Source organism: Coregonus lavaretus (genome assembly GCF_964263955.1).
Source record: "Coregonus lavaretus genome assembly, chromosome: 23".
NCBI lineage: Eukaryota > Metazoa > Chordata > Actinopteri > Salmoniformes > Salmonidae > Coregonus > Coregonus lavaretus.
Genome location: NC_140010.1, coordinates 37,350,668 through 37,371,184, shown reverse-complemented (window position 1 = coordinate 37,371,184; position 20,517 = coordinate 37,350,668). Strand labels below are relative to the sequence as shown.

At 41.3% G+C, this 20,517-nt stretch overlaps 1 protein-coding gene across 1 annotated transcript in view; it reads left to right on the top strand.

The window, feature by feature from the left end:
- Window positions 1-17,166, top strand: part of LOC311150511 (protein crumbs homolog 1-like) — a gene marked incomplete at both ends in the record, with an annotated part of 45,004 nt that extends 27,838 nt beyond the window's left edge. Inside the window, 6 exons of the mRNA XM_084187999.1 lie at window positions 284-449; window positions 11,885-12,806; window positions 13,032-13,073; window positions 13,280-13,402; window positions 14,629-14,856; window positions 16,878-17,166. Of these exons, the coding sequence (XP_084044125.1) occupies window positions 284-449; window positions 11,885-12,806; window positions 13,032-13,073; window positions 13,280-13,402; window positions 14,629-14,856; window positions 16,878-17,166 (1,770 nt within the window). The remainder of the gene's footprint in view (window positions 1-283; window positions 450-11,884; window positions 12,807-13,031; window positions 13,074-13,279; window positions 13,403-14,628; window positions 14,857-16,877) is intronic.
- Between the last annotated feature and the right edge of the window lie 3,351 nt (window positions 17,167-20,517).

The following is a 20,517-nucleotide window of genomic DNA, read 5'->3' as shown; positions in this document are numbered from 1 at the left end:
ACCATACTCAGTTCAGTCTTTTGTTGCCTGCTTGGTCCGTCCCTTTTCTCTCATTTCTGCGCATGAGCTTAGCTAGCTAATGACATTGCCTATAAGTGTGATTAGGGATGTCTATTGGAGAAGCAGATCCTTGAACTCTTCATGCATATTCTCTTTGACAACATATTTGCCCCATGACACAGCACAGTTGCCCCATGACAACACAGTTGCCCCATGACACAACACAGTTGCCCCACCATGACAAAGTCAACTGCTTGACAGAGTTATTGTTTGTCTCCCCCAGAAAAACCCGTGTCTGAACAGCGGCGTGTGCTACGCCATGTGGGACGACTTCATCTGCAATTGCCCTCCCAACACTGGAGGGCGTTGCTGTGAGGAGGTCAAGTGGTGTGAACTGTCTCCATGCCCCTCGACCGCAGCCTGCCAGTCCCTCTCCCAGGGCTTTGAGTGTGAGTTGTTAGTTCGAGAACCCCATTCTGAAAAGATTATCAAGAGATTATCAACCAAATTCCATTCTGCAGAATTCACTATTACTTACAGAAATGTTTCCAAAACCTCTCCTTGAATACCCCAGAAAGTTCAAATTATTTGACCTAATCCAGTATCAGCACACCTGATTAATTACTGGTAGCTCACTAATCATCAAGCCCTTCATTAGCTGAATGTGGTCTGCTTGATTAGTTGAATCAGGTCTGCTTAATTAGTTGGATCAAGTGTGCTGTACTTGAATAGATCAAATACGTGGAACTGGCTGGGGGTTCTCAAAGACAGGTTAGGAAATACAGACATAAAGCAATTGCTTCTCTGTATTTGGCATATTGTATATAGAGTAAGCTATTATGTCGGCCTATTCATACTATCAGTGTGTATCCATTGAATGGAATGTTATTTTGCCATTGTTGATTTATTTGATGGAGTGACTGTAAGACCCAAACATTTTTGCAAATGCGTTTTTCCAACACTTACAAAAATACATCTAGCGCTGGCTCAGAATGTTTGTTTCTCTGTTTATTTTTGTCTACAAAATCAATATAACACAACACATGCTACTAGAAGATACGTCTAGGTCTAAGGAGATTAACTATGTAGTGCATGGATCAACTAGGTTCAGTCGCGGGCCGATTTTCTTCTTGAGCGGATGGTCAGGGGGGTGGAACATAATTACAAATAGTTTGGAGACTACAGGTTGACTGCAACAAGCCCAAACAGATATAATACTTGACTCAAACATTATCATTTCAAACCTTGCTTACATTTGTATATGATCACATATTCAGTGCATTTGAAAAGTATTCAGACCCCTTGACTTTTTCCACAGTTTCTTACATTACAGCCTTATTCTAAAATTGATTAAATAAAACAATTTCCTCATCAATCTACACACAATACCCCATAATGACAAAGCGAAAACAGGTTTTTAGACATTTTTGCAAATGTATTAAAAATAAAAAACAGAAATATCACATTTACACAAGAATTCAGACCCTTTACTCAGTACTTTGTTGAAGCACCTTTGGCAGTGATTACAGCATCGAGGCTTCTTGGGTATGACGCTACAAGCTTGGCACACCTGTATTTGGGGAGTTTCTCCCATTCTTCTCTGCAGATCCTCTCAAGCTCTGTCAGGTTGGATAGGGAGCTTTGCCGCACAGCTATTTTCAGGTCTCTCCAGAGATGTTCGATCGGGTTCAAGTCTGGACTCTGGCTGGGCCACTCAAGGATATTCAGAGACTTGTCCCGAAGCCACTCCTGCGTTGTCTTGGCTGTGTGCTTAGGGTCATTGTCCTGTTGGAAGGTGAACCTTCGCCCCAGTCTGAAGTCCTGAGCGCTCTGGAACAGGTTCTCTCTGTACTTTGCTCCGTTCATCTTTCCCTCAATCCTGACGAGTCTCCCAGTCCCTGCCGCTGAACAATATCCCCACAGCATGATGCTGCCACCACCATGCTTCACCATAGGGATGGTGCCAGGTTTCCTCCAGACGTGATGCTTGACAAGTGATAGTCCCACAAAGCACAATCCAGATGGGATGGCATATCGCTGCAGAATGCTGTAGTAGCCATGCTGGTTAAGTGTGACTTGAACTCTAAGTAAATCACCAACAGTGTCACCAGCAAAGCACCATCACACCTCCTCCTCCATGCTTCACAGTGGGAACTACACATGTGGAGATCATCCGTTCACCTACTCTGCGTTTCATAAAGACACAGAGGTTGGAACCAAAAATCTCAAATTTGGACATCAGAGCAAAGGACAGATTTCCACTGGTCTAATGTCCATTGCTCATGTTTTCTTGGCCCAAGCAAGTCTCTTCTTCTTATTGGTGCCAGTATGAAAAATGTATGCACTCACTAACTGTAAGTCGGTCTGGATAAGAGCGTCTGCTAAATGACTAAAATGTAAAATGTAAAAATGTGTCCTTTAGTAGTGGTTTCTTTGCAGCAATTCGACCATGAAGGTCTGCTTCACACAGTCTTCTCTGAACAGTTGATTTTGAGATGTGTCTGTTACTTGAACTCTGTGAAGCACTTATTTGGGCTGCAATCTGAGGTGCAGTTTACTCTATTGAACTTATCCTCTGCAGCAGAGGTAACTCTTGGTCTTCCTTTCCTGTGGCGGTCCTCATGAGAGCCAGTTTCATCATATCGCTTGATGGTTTTTGCGACTTCAGTTGAAAAAACTTTCAAAGTTCTTGAAATATTCCGTATTGACTGACCTTCATGTTAACGTAATGATGGACTGTCATTTCTCTTTGTTTATTTGAGCTGTTCTTGCCATAATATGGACTTGGTCTTTTACCAAATAGGGCTATCTTCTGTATACCACCCCTACCTTGTCACAACACAACTGATTGGCTCAAACGCATTAAGAAGGAAAGAAATTCAACAAATTAACTTTTAAGAAGGCACACCTGTTAATTGAAATGCATTCCAGGTGTCTACCTCATGAAGCTGGTTGAGAGTTTGCCAAGTGTGTGCAAAGCTGTCATCAAGGCAAAGGGTGACTACTTCGAGGAATCTCACAAATAAAATATATTTTTATTTGTTTAACACTTTTTTGGTTACTACATGATTCCATATGTGTTATTTCATAGTTTTCATGTCTTCACTATTATTCTACAATGTAGAAAATAGTACAAATAAAGAAAAACCCTAGAATGAGTAGGTGTGTCCAAACTTTTGACTGGTACTATATCTATATATATATATATATAAATAACTGTCATGCAAATTCTACACAGGGACACTCGAAGTCAATCTTAAATGAATCGTTGTTTATTATCAGCATGCTGGAGAGGTCACAGTCAAACTTAGATGCATAAAGTACCGGTCTGAAGTGACCTCTCCCGGGGCAGTCCCGTTAGTTCTCTTATATACTTAAACAGACAAGTTATATTAGCATTATTCATAATTAATTAATCATTAATGTTTTGGTTAATGCATGTGACCGAACAATACTGGTTCATGCATGAGACAGACCAATACCTCACGAGGCTTCTTCTTTCCAAGCTGAGACCTTGAAACTGAGATATTTTCGTTCTCAAAACAAGGTTCTGGGCGTACTGCCAAATTGCAGACACTGATAGTGAGGATTCGTTCAATCAGTCACTTGCATGAACACAGAAATTGGTTATTAGAAAAGCACAAACATAAAATGTTCCATCACATTCCCTCCTTATCACTCAATCTGTGATAATTATCATAACATTTTAATGTAAGCATTTCGATTTTAGCTTCTATTTCAAAAGACATCATTATAATAAATCATAATAAAGGTTATTAACGGGAGTGAGTCTAATTTAATTCATAATCATCATAATAAAGCTAAAATCTACAATCAAAGTAGTAAGTAAACAAAATCAACGCATAAAACTACAGACACTTTCAAACCCTTCATTCTGGGTTTACAATCATTCTGGGTTGTACTCGTAAAACCATTGCAGTAGTATGTTTTAACTTAAGACCTTCGCTTCATACAGTTACACATATGCTTCATTACACAATTTCATTGATGGATTCTGGCAATGGAGCTTTTGTCGTGAGTGGCATGTTAATGACAGAACGGTATCAATGTATTTTTAGTCTAAATTACTATAAATGTTGAAGTGTGCAGACATCCACAATCAACCTGATACCCCAAATAAACAATTTTGGAAAAGCCTAAATCAATTACGGGCACGGTTAACCACCCCACTCCTTCCCTCAGGTCTCACGGTAGAAGTGGTGGAGGACCATAGTGAACGCCATTGTCGCCATTACTTCAGCCGGTTAGAGGGGGTGAGGCTCATACTGTTCTCAATCAAATTATCCCTTCCATGTATCTTGATACCATCTGTGGTCACCTTCGCCATAACCCAGAGAGAGGACAGACCAGTTTAGTTTAGGGCATTTCTGATTCAGGAAATCCAGAAAAACTATTCACTGTATGACAAATTATTACTACTACCAATATTCTTAATACAAATGTCTAAGACAAATGTCAAAGAGAATAACACCACATAGTCGAAACATTTTTTTTCTCCAAATTGGCTTATACTCCCCTATCATCTTGGCGATCTCACTGCAGAGTTATAGATCAGGGAGTTAGAGGGCTAATCCTTAGGGAGAAATCCCGACCATCTAGCTGACCCAATCTGGTGAGATTTGTATTGAAGCCAGACAAAAACAAATCGAACAGCAATACACTTCATATATCACTCGACGTGGGGAAAACTTCAATCCATTTGGAGTAACTGTCAACCATTACCAACATCTATTTGCATATTTACCAAAGAGCCCTAGGGGACTGGTAATTCCCCCTTTGGACACATGACTCACATCGTGATTCATGCGTCCCAAAAAAACTAACAACAACACTGCCTGTTAATAACAAACACAATTTGAATTACATCACTCGATAACTCCATAAGGAAATAATTGTATCCCATAAGGTAATGGTAAAATAGACTAGAGACAGCTGTCCCTCATTCAGGGGCAGCGCTCTCTCTCTGTCCTTCTCGTGGTCCGAATCACACATAGGACTATTGCTAAATTATAAACTTCTTCCTAATTATTAGTGTTTCCATATTACATTTAAATGTCACCCAATATTCTTAGCCTTTCTAGTAAGGGTGATCAGGCCTCACCAGAAAGTCAGAACAGAGGTCAGAGGTCAGTCAACTCTATTAAGTGAGTGTTTATTTCCATGTACCTCAGACATCATTTAAGATATTTCAAACATTTCAAACATTTTGAGTATCAGGTTTACATTGGGTTTTTCAGCACATTTCTTATCAAGAGAATGTACATGTGTGCAACCAAAACTCTAACAATAGATACTTCAGAAAATTTCATTTGTGTGCCCTTTAAGGTGCATCCTTTCTAACCCGTGGAAAACCCACTCAAACCAAAATAATTAGACCCCACACAATAAATGAAACACAGTATTAACATCACAGGTGGGTTGTGTGTGGGTGCTAAAAACAAAGAAAATTGCCAGGCCTTACTTATTTTGGGAGCTCCCTTAACACCGGATCCGGGTACCTTTATATTGTATAGTACACAGTCTCAATAACTGCTCTCCTAAGGCACCTGCCTTAGGAAGCCTTTCAAAGGGAGAGATACAGAATCATTAATAAACACGTTAAAAATAACTTGGTAGCAGACATTCCATCAGTCCTGGAAGAAAGAAAATAAACATGTACTTAGTTTGCACATCTTAAATCAGTCCTAAAAACTCTTTATCTTAATTTAGTTTACTGCATCTTGAGCAGGAAGTCTTGATAAAACCATGCGTTTACAGAATTATACTTCAGACACATCAAATGATACAGTGTCCCGGTAAGCAGAATAGGCCCCTCTCTTGTAATCTTATCATTTTGACATGTTGCATTGACATACAGTTCTGTATTAACTGTCCCTGGGACATAAATGAGTCAAAATATGAAACCTGTTGTTTAACAAATCTGCTAGGACCTTCAAAAAGTTGGTGCTGACTTATCAGCTCAATATTCGGTACTAAAAACATTTACTTGGATATACTTCAATTCTGGACACAGTTCCACGTAATGGAAACAGATTATTGTTTTAGATGACATTACCTTCTTACTTAAATCACTGGTGCTACCCAAACTATAGAATTGAGTAATAATAATTGGAAATTGTCCCTTACAGCCTGTTTGAGTTCAGTGAATACTGTTGGCTATCTATTGTTCCACAGGAAACGTATCTCTAACCCAAACACCAGATGGCGGCCTCTAATTTAATGTCAGTCCCAATGCTCAATCCCTCTGTTCGTCATGTGACCTTGTATTGAAACATTTACTCTTCAAATTACTAAGATATTGCATTATTAGAGTGCTATCTGAAAGCCACTAATATTACCATTCACTTTGTTACTATCACTAGTCTCCATATCTGTTTACTTCAACTAGGACCCTTCATCCTAATAGGAAGACCTTCTCAATCTCTACTGCTAATAAACTCGGATCACTCTCAAACAATGTTCTGCTTTCCCCCGTATTGCAAGGTTTAAAACAAAACAAACATGATAACTTTCTCCATATTGGAAGGCATTGTTTTAATTTTAGTCTACCCTAACAATGTTACTCTATATATTTATTACCAATTTGTTGGATATTCACTTTCTGCTTCACACTTATTAAATGTCTATTATTTTAAGATTAACATGTAATGCGCTGAATTTATAAAAGATATCTGCCAATTCAGATGGGAAGAAAAACTTTGGAGGGAGCTTCCTTTTTTTAAGGTAGCTCTCGAGACTAGTCTCTTTCTGGGATCAACTTTCACAATAACTGGGCTGGCACTGTCTAGCAGTCCCCTGTAGATGGCGTGCTCTGTCCATAATAAGTCTCCCTAGCAAGTTAAACTAGTAACCCATTATACATTCATACATTGTTACTATGTCAAATCTAGTAACCCATTATACTATTCATTTCTCTTAATACTTTTTACACCACTTACGTACGTCTACATGTGGGTGTGCAAGTTGTGTATATATATATATTTTTTCTACTGTTACTTCATCAGATCTCTAGTAAACCATTACACTCTTCATATGTTACTTTATCTCTAGTAACCAATTATACTCTTCATATGTTACTTTATCTCTAGTAACAGCATATTTGGGAATAGTGCTTTCTCTTTTCTCTCATCTCACATACAGAATCCCTATATAAGTTATAAATCTTAGGTATTCACATCCACGCCACCAGCAACAATCACAGCGCAGCAGCCCAAGAGGTACACATATCTTCAATGAACATTGTTACAGCCCTTACCAATCTCAGCTGTTACCCTCTCAAACTTTTCAATGGCTTCTCCTGTTAGTGCTCACTACCCTAGATAACGTTATAGTTCTAAAAACTCAGCTCACACAGAACTGGTTGGGGTTTTCATTCAGATACGCACAAATCTTACACCGGAGCTAGTCCCCTAACAGCTGTCATTCACTCAGTACTTAATAGTAATAATATCTCTTATTATTCTACATTTTAATCTCTTATTATCCAAATTTCAATCAATCAGCTTATTATCAAAATTTCAATCAGCTTAACACGTCCTTTCCACACTAACACAACTTTCACATCCACATTCACTTAGTACTATTTCCAAACACACTCGGTAATCTCCCTTATTACCCCATGTGCATCTTCAATGATTCTCTGTCATTACTTCCTATGCAACATATGTATCTTTCACATACATATGTAATAACACCACGTGCTATTAGTAGTGGCTGCAGACCACGTAGACACTTCTCTTAGAAATGCCTACAGACAGCTGTCAGCGGGGCTTTCCATGGTACCGTTACACCCTCACTCTAGTCTTCACATAAGACTAGTGAATTGCCTTCTCCTATAAGACTATGGGTACCTTTTTATGCGTTATTCACCTTAATCTTATTGGTTCATGCATGTGACCGACCAATACTGATTCATGCATGTGACAGACCAATACCTCACGAGGCTTCTTCTCTCCAAGCTGAGACCTTGAAACTGAGCTATCCTTTCAAATCAAATCAAATCAAATTGTATTGGTCACATACACATATTTAGCAGATGTTATTGCATGTGTAGCTAAATGCTTGTGTTCCTAGCTCCAACAGTGCAGTAGTATCTAACAATTCGCAACAATACACAAATCTAAAAGTAAAAGAATGGAATTAAGAAATATATAAATATTTGGACGAGCAATGTCGGAGTGCCATTGATTAAAATACAGATGAATAGAATACAGTATATACAGTGCCTTGCAAAAGTATTCATCCCCCTTGCCGATTTTTCTATTTTGTTGCATTACAACCTGTAATTTAAATGGATTTTTATTTGGATTTCATGTAATGGACATACACAAAATAGTCCAAATTGGTGAAGTGAAATGAAAAAAATTAATAGTTAAAAAAAATGCTAAAAAACAAATAACAGAGAGGTGGTGTATTTACCCCCTTTGCTATGAAGCCCCTAAATAAGATCTGGTTCCAACAATTACCTTCAGAAGTCTATAATTAGTTAAATAAAGTCCACCTGTGTGCAATCTAAGTGTCACATGAGCTCAGTATATATACAGCTGTTCTGAAAGGCCCCAGAGTCTGCAACAGTTTCTCATGGTCAGAGTCTTTTAGGTGCCTTTTGGCAAACTCCAAGCGGGCTGTCATTTGCCTTTTTACTGAGGAATGGCTTCCGTCTGCTCACTACCATAAAGGCCTGATTGGTGGAGTGCTGCAGAGATGGTTGTCCTTCTGGAAGGTTCTCCCATCTCCATGGTGGAACTCTGGAGCTCTATCAGAGTGACCATCGGGTTCTTGGTCACCTCCCTGACCAAGGCCCTTTTCCACCGATTGCTCAATTTGGCCGGGCGGCCAGCTGTAGGAAGAGTCTTGGTGGTTCCAAACTTCTTCCATTTAAGAATGATGGAGGCCACTGTGTTCTTGGGGAGCTTCAATGCTGCAGAAACTTTTTGCTACCCTTTCCCAGATCTGTGCCTCTACACAATCCTGTCTCGGAGCTCTACAGACAATTCCTTCAACCTCATGACTTGGTTTTTGCTCTGACATGCACTGTCAACTGTGGGACCTTATATAGACAGGTGTGTGCCTTTCCAAATCATGTCCAATCAATTGAATTTACCACAAGTGGACTCCAATCAAGTTGTAGAAACATCTCAAGGATGATCAATGGAAACAGGATGCACCTGAGCTCAATTTCGAGTCTCATATCGAAGGGTCTGAATACTTACGTAAATAAGGTATTTCTGGGTTTTTTAAACCTGTTTTTGCTTCGTCATTATGGGGTATTGTGTGTAGATTGATGAGGAAACAATAATTTAAATCAATTTTAGAATACGTCTATAACATAGCAAAATTTGGAAAATGTCAAGGGGTCTGAATACTTTCCGAATGCACTGTATGGTTCCTTACCCTGTCAGTAGTCTACTGGAGGGAAACCTTACATGACACACCGTTATCCATTTATATGGGCTGGATTTAGTTTGCACCTGTTTGTTTCATAGGGAATTAAAAGATACATTCTGTATCTTAGACCTTACATGTATATAGTTCCTTACCCTGAAAGTAGTCTATGGGCAAGGAGAGACTGTAATCCATGGTTCGGATTTCTTTAAAACAGCCACTAACAACTTCAGATAACTTTAGCTAAGGCTAACCAAAAATCAGTGGGAGAGATAAGGCAACCGTTCAAATGTTCAAAATGTCATAGTCAAATCAACTGAAATCAAGTGAATGACTTAGTTACTTAAAGGTGATTTGGCCCAGTTGTTGAACATTGAACTTGTCCCCATCTCTCTCGTAGATTTTTGGTTAGCAGTGGCTAAAGTTAGATGAAGTTAGTAGAATTTATTTAAATAAATTCAAACCATGGTTTACAGTCTTTTCTGGCAGATAAGACTACTGACAGGGTAAGGAACCATATAACTGTAAGGTCTAAAATAGATAACTTATCCTTTAATTCCCAATTAAACAACCTGCCTCAATCTGGAAGGACTGCAACCTTTGCACCTGGTGCAACCACTTAATAAATGCAGCCCATATGGATGGATAATGCTGATAACGTGTCATGTATGGTTTCAACCTCCAGTAGAGCTTCCTGATGGTTTGTAACAAAGGCTACTGCGTTTCTGTAACATACAGTACTATAGGTGCAAACTGTAATTTTGATTTCCAATCATCAGCCCACTTGTTATGTCTTAACAAATGTAACTTTTTCCAATGTTGCTTATTGTGGCACTGAGGATATTTAAGTTAGGGATTTAAGGCTCTATTTTCGGATGGCATCAAGCCAGCAGAATTGTGAAACGCACGCTCGTTTGCAATTTTGACCTGTTAAAGCTCTTCTATTTTCAAACCCTAGCGCCAGGAGTGGTAATTTACCTGTTTTATGAGCTTGCTTGCACTGAGGTTGGAGGGGTTGCAATAACTGTGTTGTGTCCTTAAAAATGTGTGCCAAAGTGGCAATTTCAATATGCGCTGGTGGGAATATTTAAGACCAACCGAAAGCTGGTTTTAGTGGTTGGTTATGGCATGGATTTTGATAGCGGAAGCGCAGCCTATCCAACCGTGACGCACAGTGCCCATATGCACATGGAACAAGAGAGATGTGCTTTTTGTGCCTTTAAACCTCATATTTAAAAACATAAAAAACATGTTTTTTTCCCATTTCGTTTCATTTGATAAAAAACCAAGCACCCTCCTCTCAATGAAGGCATTTTTTTGTCATACCCAATGCATTCGCCAAGTAGTCAAGACTATCGATAAAGGGTTTGGCTCGTGAGACCGCTTTGAAATACATTTTAATCACCAAAGCTTTATTAAAAGATCAAGTTAGGCAGCAGCAAAACAGTGAGCGGACATCCCCTTTTTACCTATGTAGGCTATTGAACATTATTTTAGCCAGCTCCTGTTATTATTTTGGATGTTCGTAAAATGGAACGAGAGATGGATAATAAGATAATCCGGTGACACTCCAATTTGGAAACATTTAAGTTATTTTCCTGTAACAATTGCTTGTTTTCTGTTTAGTTTGATTGATGTCTCTGATCTCTTCCTTATCCTGGCCATGAATTAGCCAATTAGCCTATCCATTAAAGGTTTCTAAAGGGTCTACTCAAGGCTGTTGCCATCATGCTATTTCATTATTCACAATTCACATAGGCCTACCTGCAGTGCATTCTCCATTCGGCTTGTATCCATCCCCATTTCCAAAGAGTGCCTCTTATCTGGATACCAAAGATGCACTCCTCCAAACATATTCACATTTTTCAGTCCTATAACACCATTAACGGTAGGCTTAGGCTATATCTTCCTTATTGAGAATGTGCCTCTCACACAGGCTAAAATACAATTTACGGGAGCCTAGCATTTTTTTATTTGAGGAGAAGCCTCGTTGAAGCCAATTACAACAATGTTGACTGTCAACACGCCAAACATATTGATCAAACACTGGATTATTATTTTTTTACTGTTGCTATCATTCATTACTGTAACCTATGCTCTTTAATAAACTGTAGTATCAATCCACAATGGACTAAGACAAGAATATTCTGTGCCCCCAGCCGAATTAGAGTTGATGACAATGCAAAGACCCATCAATAACCTACACAACCTGAGATAAACACATGCAGTACGAAGCCATGGAATGCCTTGATTGGCCAGTGAGTGGCCAAAACCTCATCACACCTACAACTTGTTTATTCATCAAAACCCAGCCATTTCGCGCCACCGCCAGCTATTGCGCTCATAATTCCGGCTGAGAAAATAGCAAAAAATTTTGACACACCCGGGACCTATAGTGCTACCGCCAGCGCTATGTTTGCATTAGGTTTGTTAAAATAGTACCCTACGTCTTTTAAGCCTCTGCTGTTTTGCATTCCAGGTGTGTCCAACGTGACCCTCTGGAATGACAGCATACTGTCCTACAGAGGCAATGAGAAGATCAGCCGCAACCTCAGCAGCATCCTCCTCAGTGTGCGAACCAGGCAGACGGACGTCACGCTACTACACGCTGAGAAAGGCTCTGAGTTCCTCACAATCTCCCTCCAGGACTCTCGCCTGGTGCTGGAGCTACAGGCCAGCAGTGGCGAGGCCTCCCCCAAGCTGACTGTCCAGAGCCGAGGCCTTCTCAGCGACGGCCAGTGGCACACAGTGGAGATCTCCATGGAAGCCCCGGATCTACAGACCTCCAGGTGGATCATGGTCCTGGATGGGGGAAGAGAGGGAGGAGAGAAGGAGGTGTCCGACGCCACCTCTGGGAGCCTGGACTTCCTCAGGGAGGGAGTGGACATCCTCTTGGGGGGTTTGGGGCCCGAGGCTGGGGGGAACCTGGCTGGATGTCTGGGCCCCGTCCAGATCGGTGGGCTCCCGCTGCCCTACTATGGCGACACCGACCTGAACATTCCCAGGCCCCAAGAGGAGCAGTTTGTGAGGATCCCCGGTGTCGCCACCCCCCAATATGGCTGCTGGGGGGCCAGTGTGTGCTCGCCCAACCCCTGTCTGAACCAGGGGGTATGTGAGGACCTCTTTGACCTCTCCCTCTGCAGGTGCCCGTCTGAGTGGATTGGGCCACAATGCCAGAATGACGCGGACACCTGCGCCATCAAGCCCTGCGTCCATGGCAACTGCAGTGTCCTAGGGGAGGGTTACGTATGTACGTGTGAGCCGGGGTATGGGGGGGCCAGGTGTGAGAAAGATGTGGATACGTGTGAGAACAACAAGTGCGGCCCAGGGGCCACCTGTCTCAGGGGCCTCCTGAACTACTCCTGTCTCTGCCCCAGGAACATGACCGGGCCCCTCTGCAAGTGAGTCTCAAACACTCCCCATATTGCCCTTAAACCCTAACCTATCTCCAATCCCCATTCCGCAAACTCTAACCTAACAAAATGCTAACGCTAAGAGAAAATGTCCAGAGACAAATATGCAAAGCACAACAAAACAATCCAAAGCTATAATTAAATTGTGTTTGTGACATATTACATAAAAGGGTGATGTGAACACAAAATGACCCTTAAATCATTCTCTTTCAGTGAGAAGGTTCCAGAAGTCCCGTGGTACATTGAAAAGATACCGTAAGTAATTTCAAGTTCTTTCAAGTAATTGCATGTTTTTTGTAAAAAATAATCTCCTCTCAAGCCAATACAAGTTCACGCATAGTGACATAAAACAAACATCAACTGAATCAACTAGCTAACAATCCTGTTTGAACCATGATGCCAGCTATCAGACTTTTAACTGTCATATCTCATTCTTGTATGTTTGTGTCGCTCTACTCTAGATACCCCAACCTGCCCGTATCCGTGTGTCCTGGCCACAGATGGAACTACAGCTGCTTCAACGGGGGGAACTGCTCTAAGCTGGACAACACCTGTGATTGTCTGCCAGGTTTTATAGGGCAATGGTAAGCCATGGCTGTAAACAATAGTACATCTGTAGTAAATGCTTGTGTCAATGAATCTTAATGAAACCGAAGTGTAATTTCAATGTAATTCAGACATTCTTGAAGATCGGGACAATCCTTGTCCTGAGCAAAGGATCCCAATTTCAAACTCCAAAACTCCCCCAAAAACATTTAAATGGCAAAAATGTTAAAAGATCCCAAAACGGTTCTTATATAGTTCATTGCAATAGCCCTCTGTGACTTAAAACTGTGAATCCTTAAAGATGTGTCCCATGGTTTGGTCAACTCCGTCCAATTTTTCTTAAAATCCTAAATGAATGAGGAATGAACAGGGTCAACTATACTGTATCATGAGGACCCCATCCATTTCCTGATAACATATAGTGTAACAAGACGAGACCACTTAGGGTCGGGAAAGTCCTCTACTTTTGATCGATTTAAACAAACTATATTGATATCACCATGGTCAAAACCATAACCTGTCAACTCCATCTCCCTTGAAGATTATTAAGATAAAATATGAATGATCAAATATGTTCATTTTAATTGTTTTAGAGTCATAAAGGAACAGGGGAAAAACAAAATTGCTACTCAGTATACCACTTGAATTAAGAAGACAAATATTGCATTTTGTCAACTCCATAAAACAAACTCCGTCAGACTTCTGTTAATATTTTTTTGTAAATATTCTGAAAACATTTGTTAATCACTGTTCTGCAATATATGCTTAAACTATTATAGTATTTGCTGTGATTTAGACCTAAGGGATACTCTTTGCTATATAAATGTTATTTTATGTTCTGATTCAAGAAAAACATGCCAAAATACTAACCGAATTAGCGCTGGAGCATTACATAGTGTTATAAGTCAAACAAAAATACTTTTGGAGATTTACATTACATACATTTGTATGACATATTTGGATAATCTAATGTTAGAATTAAACAATCAAGGCCTTTAAACACTTGTTGGACAATAAATGTGAAAAGGAAATGCCTTTTACGGAGTCTGATGGAGTTGACATAAATCCAGGTAGGTCCATTTTATAAAAACATGTTTTAATTGGGAGGTTGCTACTTTACAGAGTGTGATAGCTGATATTTCTGGTCTAATTGGTCTATTGTACCAATGTATATTATTGATAATAATAATCTTAATATTATTAAAATATAAAATAACTGTAAAGTAATATAAGTATACTTCATTAAATCCCCCGTCTGCAACAGGTGTGAGGTAGACTTTGATGAGTGTGCGTCGGGTCCCTGTGAATACGGAGGCTACTGCCACAACCTCGTCAACAACTTCCGCTGTGATTGTGAGATCAACTTTACAGGTGACCAGTGCCAGATTGATGTCAATGACTTCTACCTGTATCTGGCCCTGCTGCTGTGGCAATACATGTTCCAGCTCACATCCTACCTCCTCTTGCACCTCGACGATGGCCCCGAGATCGAGTGGGTACACCAGCAGATGGACGACAACTAAGGGCCTATTGGGGCCAACATGGACAACTAGGGGCCATTGGGAGCCAACATGGACAACTAGGGGCCATTGGGAGCCAACATGGGCTACGAAGAGTTGTTTGAGTTTTCTGGGTCGATGTTACCCCCCCCCCCCCCCCCCCTCCTAGACACAGGTCTAGGATCAGTATACCCTCCCCAAATCCTTACCTTCACCATTAGGGAGTACATAGAAATCCTGTCCTCAGTGTTTCTAGGGGCATCCCACTCCCGATTAGCTAATCTGGACAATTAGGGGTGAAGTGATACAGTACATATTTCAGTACAGTATGTGTATCAACATGGCTTGTGTTAAACAAGTCAGCCAAAGAAGGTGACCGTTAACTTTAATCTGTTCTAAATTAAATGACCTGCAGCTCTTCCTATTACAATACAGTATGCTCATTTTAATGTCTATATCCATCCAGATCTGACTTTCATACTGAAAGTCCATCATGGTAAAATGCTGTTTTTCTGTGCCTTACAACCAGAAAATATTTGCGGAAAATGTTTTTTCTAAGGTATTTTATGTTTTCTAATTTAAGAAGCTGAATGTTAATAGAACACCATTTATATGTATGTATAGCTTGTGTATATATATTTTGTATATACTGTGCATATTCTTTTGAGTTGCACACTGTAAAACAGTGAGAACATCTATGGTTGAGAAATGTAGTTACTAGCAGATAATTGATAACGAGAAACTGTATATTTAACACAAAACCAGAGAGCTATAATCACAACATGCATACTGTACATACCTAATTTGTAAGGGTGAAAATATGTACAATAAACTTTGTATAATAACGCAGACTGAGTGAATCTAAATCACACTTTTTTTTTTATTCATGTTTATGTTACTTTAATATTACTCTGTACATACTTTCCATTTGTATTATTATTAATTTATTCATTCAGGGGAAAACCCATTGAGACCATGGTCTCATTCCGGAGGGTGCCCTGATCACAATAACCACTACAATGTAAAAAAAAAAATAAAAAATCAATACAAAACACCAAATTTATGAAAAACAGTTACAGTCCTCAACTACTAGGTCCTCAATTAACAGCCGAAACAAAAAAAGTAATCTAGTTAATCATAGAAATTGCTGTGATTAATCGCTATTTGCACAAATTAAGATGTAATTCAAGATTTTCCATACAAAAAAACAAGAATATTGACGTCTTGATTTTGTCTAAAGTAACGGTTAGCAAAATTATTGTACATTGAGGAAGCACACTTTCTAACTTATTTTTACATTGCATTGTTGTTTTTAGCTGTATAGATTATGTATTTGGGATGTTTTCAGTGTATTTTGAAGGCTTTCAGACAATGTGATTAATTACGATAAAACTAAAAAGTGGACAAAAATTACAAAAAGTTAACTGATTAACTCTGACAGCCCTAATAATAACATATTCCATTTAGCAGTCACTTTAATCCAAAGCAATTTATAGTCATACATTTCCTATGGGTGGCCCCAGTGGGAATCAAACCCATGATCCTGGCATTGCAAGCGCCAAGCTCTACCACTACCAACTGAGTCACGCAGGACCACATACTGTGATACCTTAACCAGCCTTCTCCTAAAGAATGCATTTGTCAGGAGTTTAAATCAAAACGGAGATTTGATGTCTCCTAAAATACCACATTTTTTATTTGTATATTGACTTGTTTCAACAAGGAAATGTGTGTATGAGTGGTCTGAGGCGGTCATAGAATTCAATAACACATTTCTGATAAGAAAGAATGATGAATGCCAATCATCTTACGGCCACTATAAGCACCAATCTGTGCACACACACAGTTAGTGAATGAGACCCAATATCTTTCTGTTTTGTAATGTTGTACCAATGTATATGCATCATAATATTATTGACATTATAATATTAAATACAATTCATAATTAATATTTCATTGTTATCTTAATTAATAAAATAATAATGTATTTAATTAAATTCCTTGTCTGTAACAGGTGTGAGGTAGACTTCGACGAGTGTGTGTTAAACCCCTGTGAAAACGGAGGCTATTGCCAAAACCTCCCCAATGTCTTCCACTGTGAGTGTGGGATCAACTTCTCGGGCGACCAGTGCACGATTGACTGCAACGACTTCTACTTGTACCTGGGCCTGGTGCAGTTGCAATTCATGCTCCAGCTCATTTCCTACCTCATCCTGCACATCGATGATGGCCCAGAGATAGACTGGGAACACCAGCAGATGGACAGCGACGAGGAGCCCATTGGGGCCAACATGGATGACTAGGGGCCATTGGGAGCCAACATGGATGACTAGGGGCTATTGGGAGCCAACATGGATGACTAGAGGCCATTGGAGGCCAACATTGACGACTAGGGGCCATTGGGAGCCAACATGGGCTACGACAAGTTGATTGATTGTTCTGCGTAGATGTTGCCCACACCTCCTAGACACAGGTCTAGGATCAGTATACCCTCCCCAAATCCTTACCTTCACCATTAGGGGAATGGAAAAACAGACCTCAGATCACGTCTAGGGGCATTCCACCCACAATTAAGCTCATGTGGACGATAAAGAGAAAAGGGGACAGTACATATTAGAGTACTATGTATGTCAAAGTCAGCCAAGGAAGGCCAAGTTAACTTTCATCTGTTCTAAACAGAATGACATGCAGCTCTTCCTATTACGATACAGTATTAGATTTTAAAGGGAAAGATCAGTATTTTACAACTTAATGTTAGATTACAGTTTCTCCTCGCCCATAAACTACTTTCAGGGTGAGGAACAATCTAACCTTAAGTTGTAAAATACTGAACTTCCACTTTAATGTCTATAGCCATATAGACCAGATTTTCATACTGAAACCTGACATGTTAGAAGGCTGTTTTTGTGCCTTACGATCTAAATACATTTTCACTTAACTTTTTTTCTAAGCTATTGCTTGTTTTTTTATTGTAATGAAGCAGAATGTTGATATAAACCCCAATTTGTAAGTCGCTCTGGATAAGAGCGTCTGCTAAATGACGTAAATGTAAATGTAAATGTTATATTTATGTATAGCTTGTGCATTTATTTTGTATATACTTGGGCTGTGAAACAATAATTGTATCAATTTGAATTAATCTAAGGATTTGCTGTAATTATGTGCGATTAATTGCAAATTCTGAATTTGCATAAATTAATGTTTTTCATACATAAAACATTGCAAGAATATGAATGTTTCGATTTTTTTTTAAGTAAAGGTTAGCAAAATTAGGTAATGTCACGGAATCAGCCGAGGCTGCCCCTCCTCCTTGCTCAGGCAGGCTTCGGCGTTCGTCGTCCCCGGAGTACTAGCTGCCACCGATCTATGTTTCGGTGTTTGTCTAGTTTGTCCTGATTGTTTGCACCTGTTTCCCATTATGCTATATTGTATTCCCTTTATAAACCCCTGTCGCTCATTGGTTATTGTGTGTGATTGTTTTCCATTAGGTCGGCAGTGCTGGTTGTATGCGTTATTTGTTCCTCCCTGTTTGGAGGTTTGTTTTGTACTTTCTTTACTGTGTTAAGTAAAGTACGTTCTGCCAGTAGTTCGGTGTCCTGCGCTTCACTTCGTTTCCCGCATACACATCACCTTGACAGAATCACACACCACTCATGGAGTCAGCAGGAGCGGCGGTGCCATCAATGGAGGAACGCATCGAACACCAAGCGGCCATGATCCAGGCTCTCGGCACCGCCATGGAACAGGTGGTGAGCACTATTGGGCGATGGGAAAGAGAGGGTCTGCCTACGGCTTCTCCAACGATACCACCACCATCGGCGATGCCCATCGCTTCACCTCCGGGGTCCAGTGGGATTCAGCTCTCGCTCCCGAGGGCTTATGATGGCACAGCGGCCGGGTGTCAGGGTTTCCTGCTCCAGGTTGAACTCTACTTAGCAACCATCCACCCGGTGCCCTCGGGATACGAGAGCGTGTCCGCCCTCATCTCCTGTCTGTCCGGCAAGGCGCTGGAGTGGGCCAATGCCGAGTGGGGGGGAATAGACGCCGCTACTGTCAACTATGCGGAGTTCACCCGCCGCTTCAGGGCAGTATTCGATCATCCACCAGAGGGTAAAGCGGCGGGTGAGCGTCTATTCCACCTTAGACAGGGGAGGAGGAGCGCACAGGAGTTCGTGCTGGACTTCCGGACGCTGGCTGCCAACGCGGGATGGAATGTGAGGGCCCTCATCGACCACTACAGATGCAGCCTGAGGGAGGACGTGCATCGGGAATTGGCCTGCAGGGACACCAACCTCAGCTTCGACCAACTGGTGGACAGACATGTCAATTCGCCTGGATACCCTGTTGGCTACCTGCGGACGTCCGGATTCAGGGCCGTCCATTCCATCCCCCAGCACTTCCGAGCCGACCCCTATGGAGCTCGGAGGTGCTGGTGCTAGGGAGACCAGAAGATAGAGACCAGGAGGGAGGCCGTCCCCTGCACCAACTGTGGCCGCAGAGGACACACTGCTGGTCGGTGCTGGGGAGGGTCTCCTAGGAATCGAGGCGGTAGGCAGCGCACTGATGAGTCATTCCAGGTGAGTAGGCACCCAACTCACCCAGAGCTCTCTGTTGCGCATATGTGTATTAAAGTTGTGTTTCCCGAGGTTTCTCCTCACTCCCAGCACAAGGCGCTAGTAGATTCAGGCGTAGCTGGGAATTTTATCGATCGCCAATTCACCTATAAGTTAGGGATTCCTATTGTACCTGTTGATGTGCCCTTCCCCATCCATGCCCTAGATAGCCGCCCTTTGGGGTCAGGATTGATTAGGGAAGTCACAGCGCCGCTCAGGATGAAAACGCAGGAGTGTCATGAGGAGATACTACGTTTGTATTTGATTGGTTCTCCTGCGTTTTCCGTGGTTAACATCTCATGACCCCAACATTTCATGGCAACAGAGGGCTCTCAAGGGATGGTCTGATCAGTGTTTCGGGCGGTGTGTAGATGTTTCCGTAGGGGCAACGACGGTGGAAAGCCCGAACGAAGTTCACACCATGCACATTCCACCTGAGTATGCCGATTTGGCACTCGCCTTCTGTAAAAAGAAGGCGACTCAATTACCACCTCATCGACAGGGGGATTGTGCGATAGACCTCCAAGCAGGCGCTGCGCTTCCGCGTAGTCATGTGTATCCTCTGTCTCAGGAGGAGACGGCGGCTATGGAGACATACGTCACCGAATCTCTGAGACAGGGATACATACGGCCGTCCACTTCCCCTGCGTCCTCAAGTTTCTTTTTTGTGAAGAAGAAGGATGGGGGTTTACGCCCCGTGTATTGATTACCGTGGTCTCAATCAGATCACAATCAAATACAGCTATCCTCTCCCTCTGATTGCTAGTATGACGGAGTCATTACACGGGGCGCGATTCTTCACAAAATTGGATCTCAGGAGCGCGTACAACCTGGTGCGCATTAGGGAGGGAGATGAGTGGAAGACAGCATTCAGTACCACCTCGGGTCACTATGAGTACCTCGTCATGCCATACGGTTTAATGAATGCTCCTTCAGTCTTCCAATCATTTGTGGACGAGATTTTCCGGGACTTGCATGGACAGGGTGTAGTGGTGTATATTGATGACATTCTAATATACTCCGCTACACGAGCCGAGCATG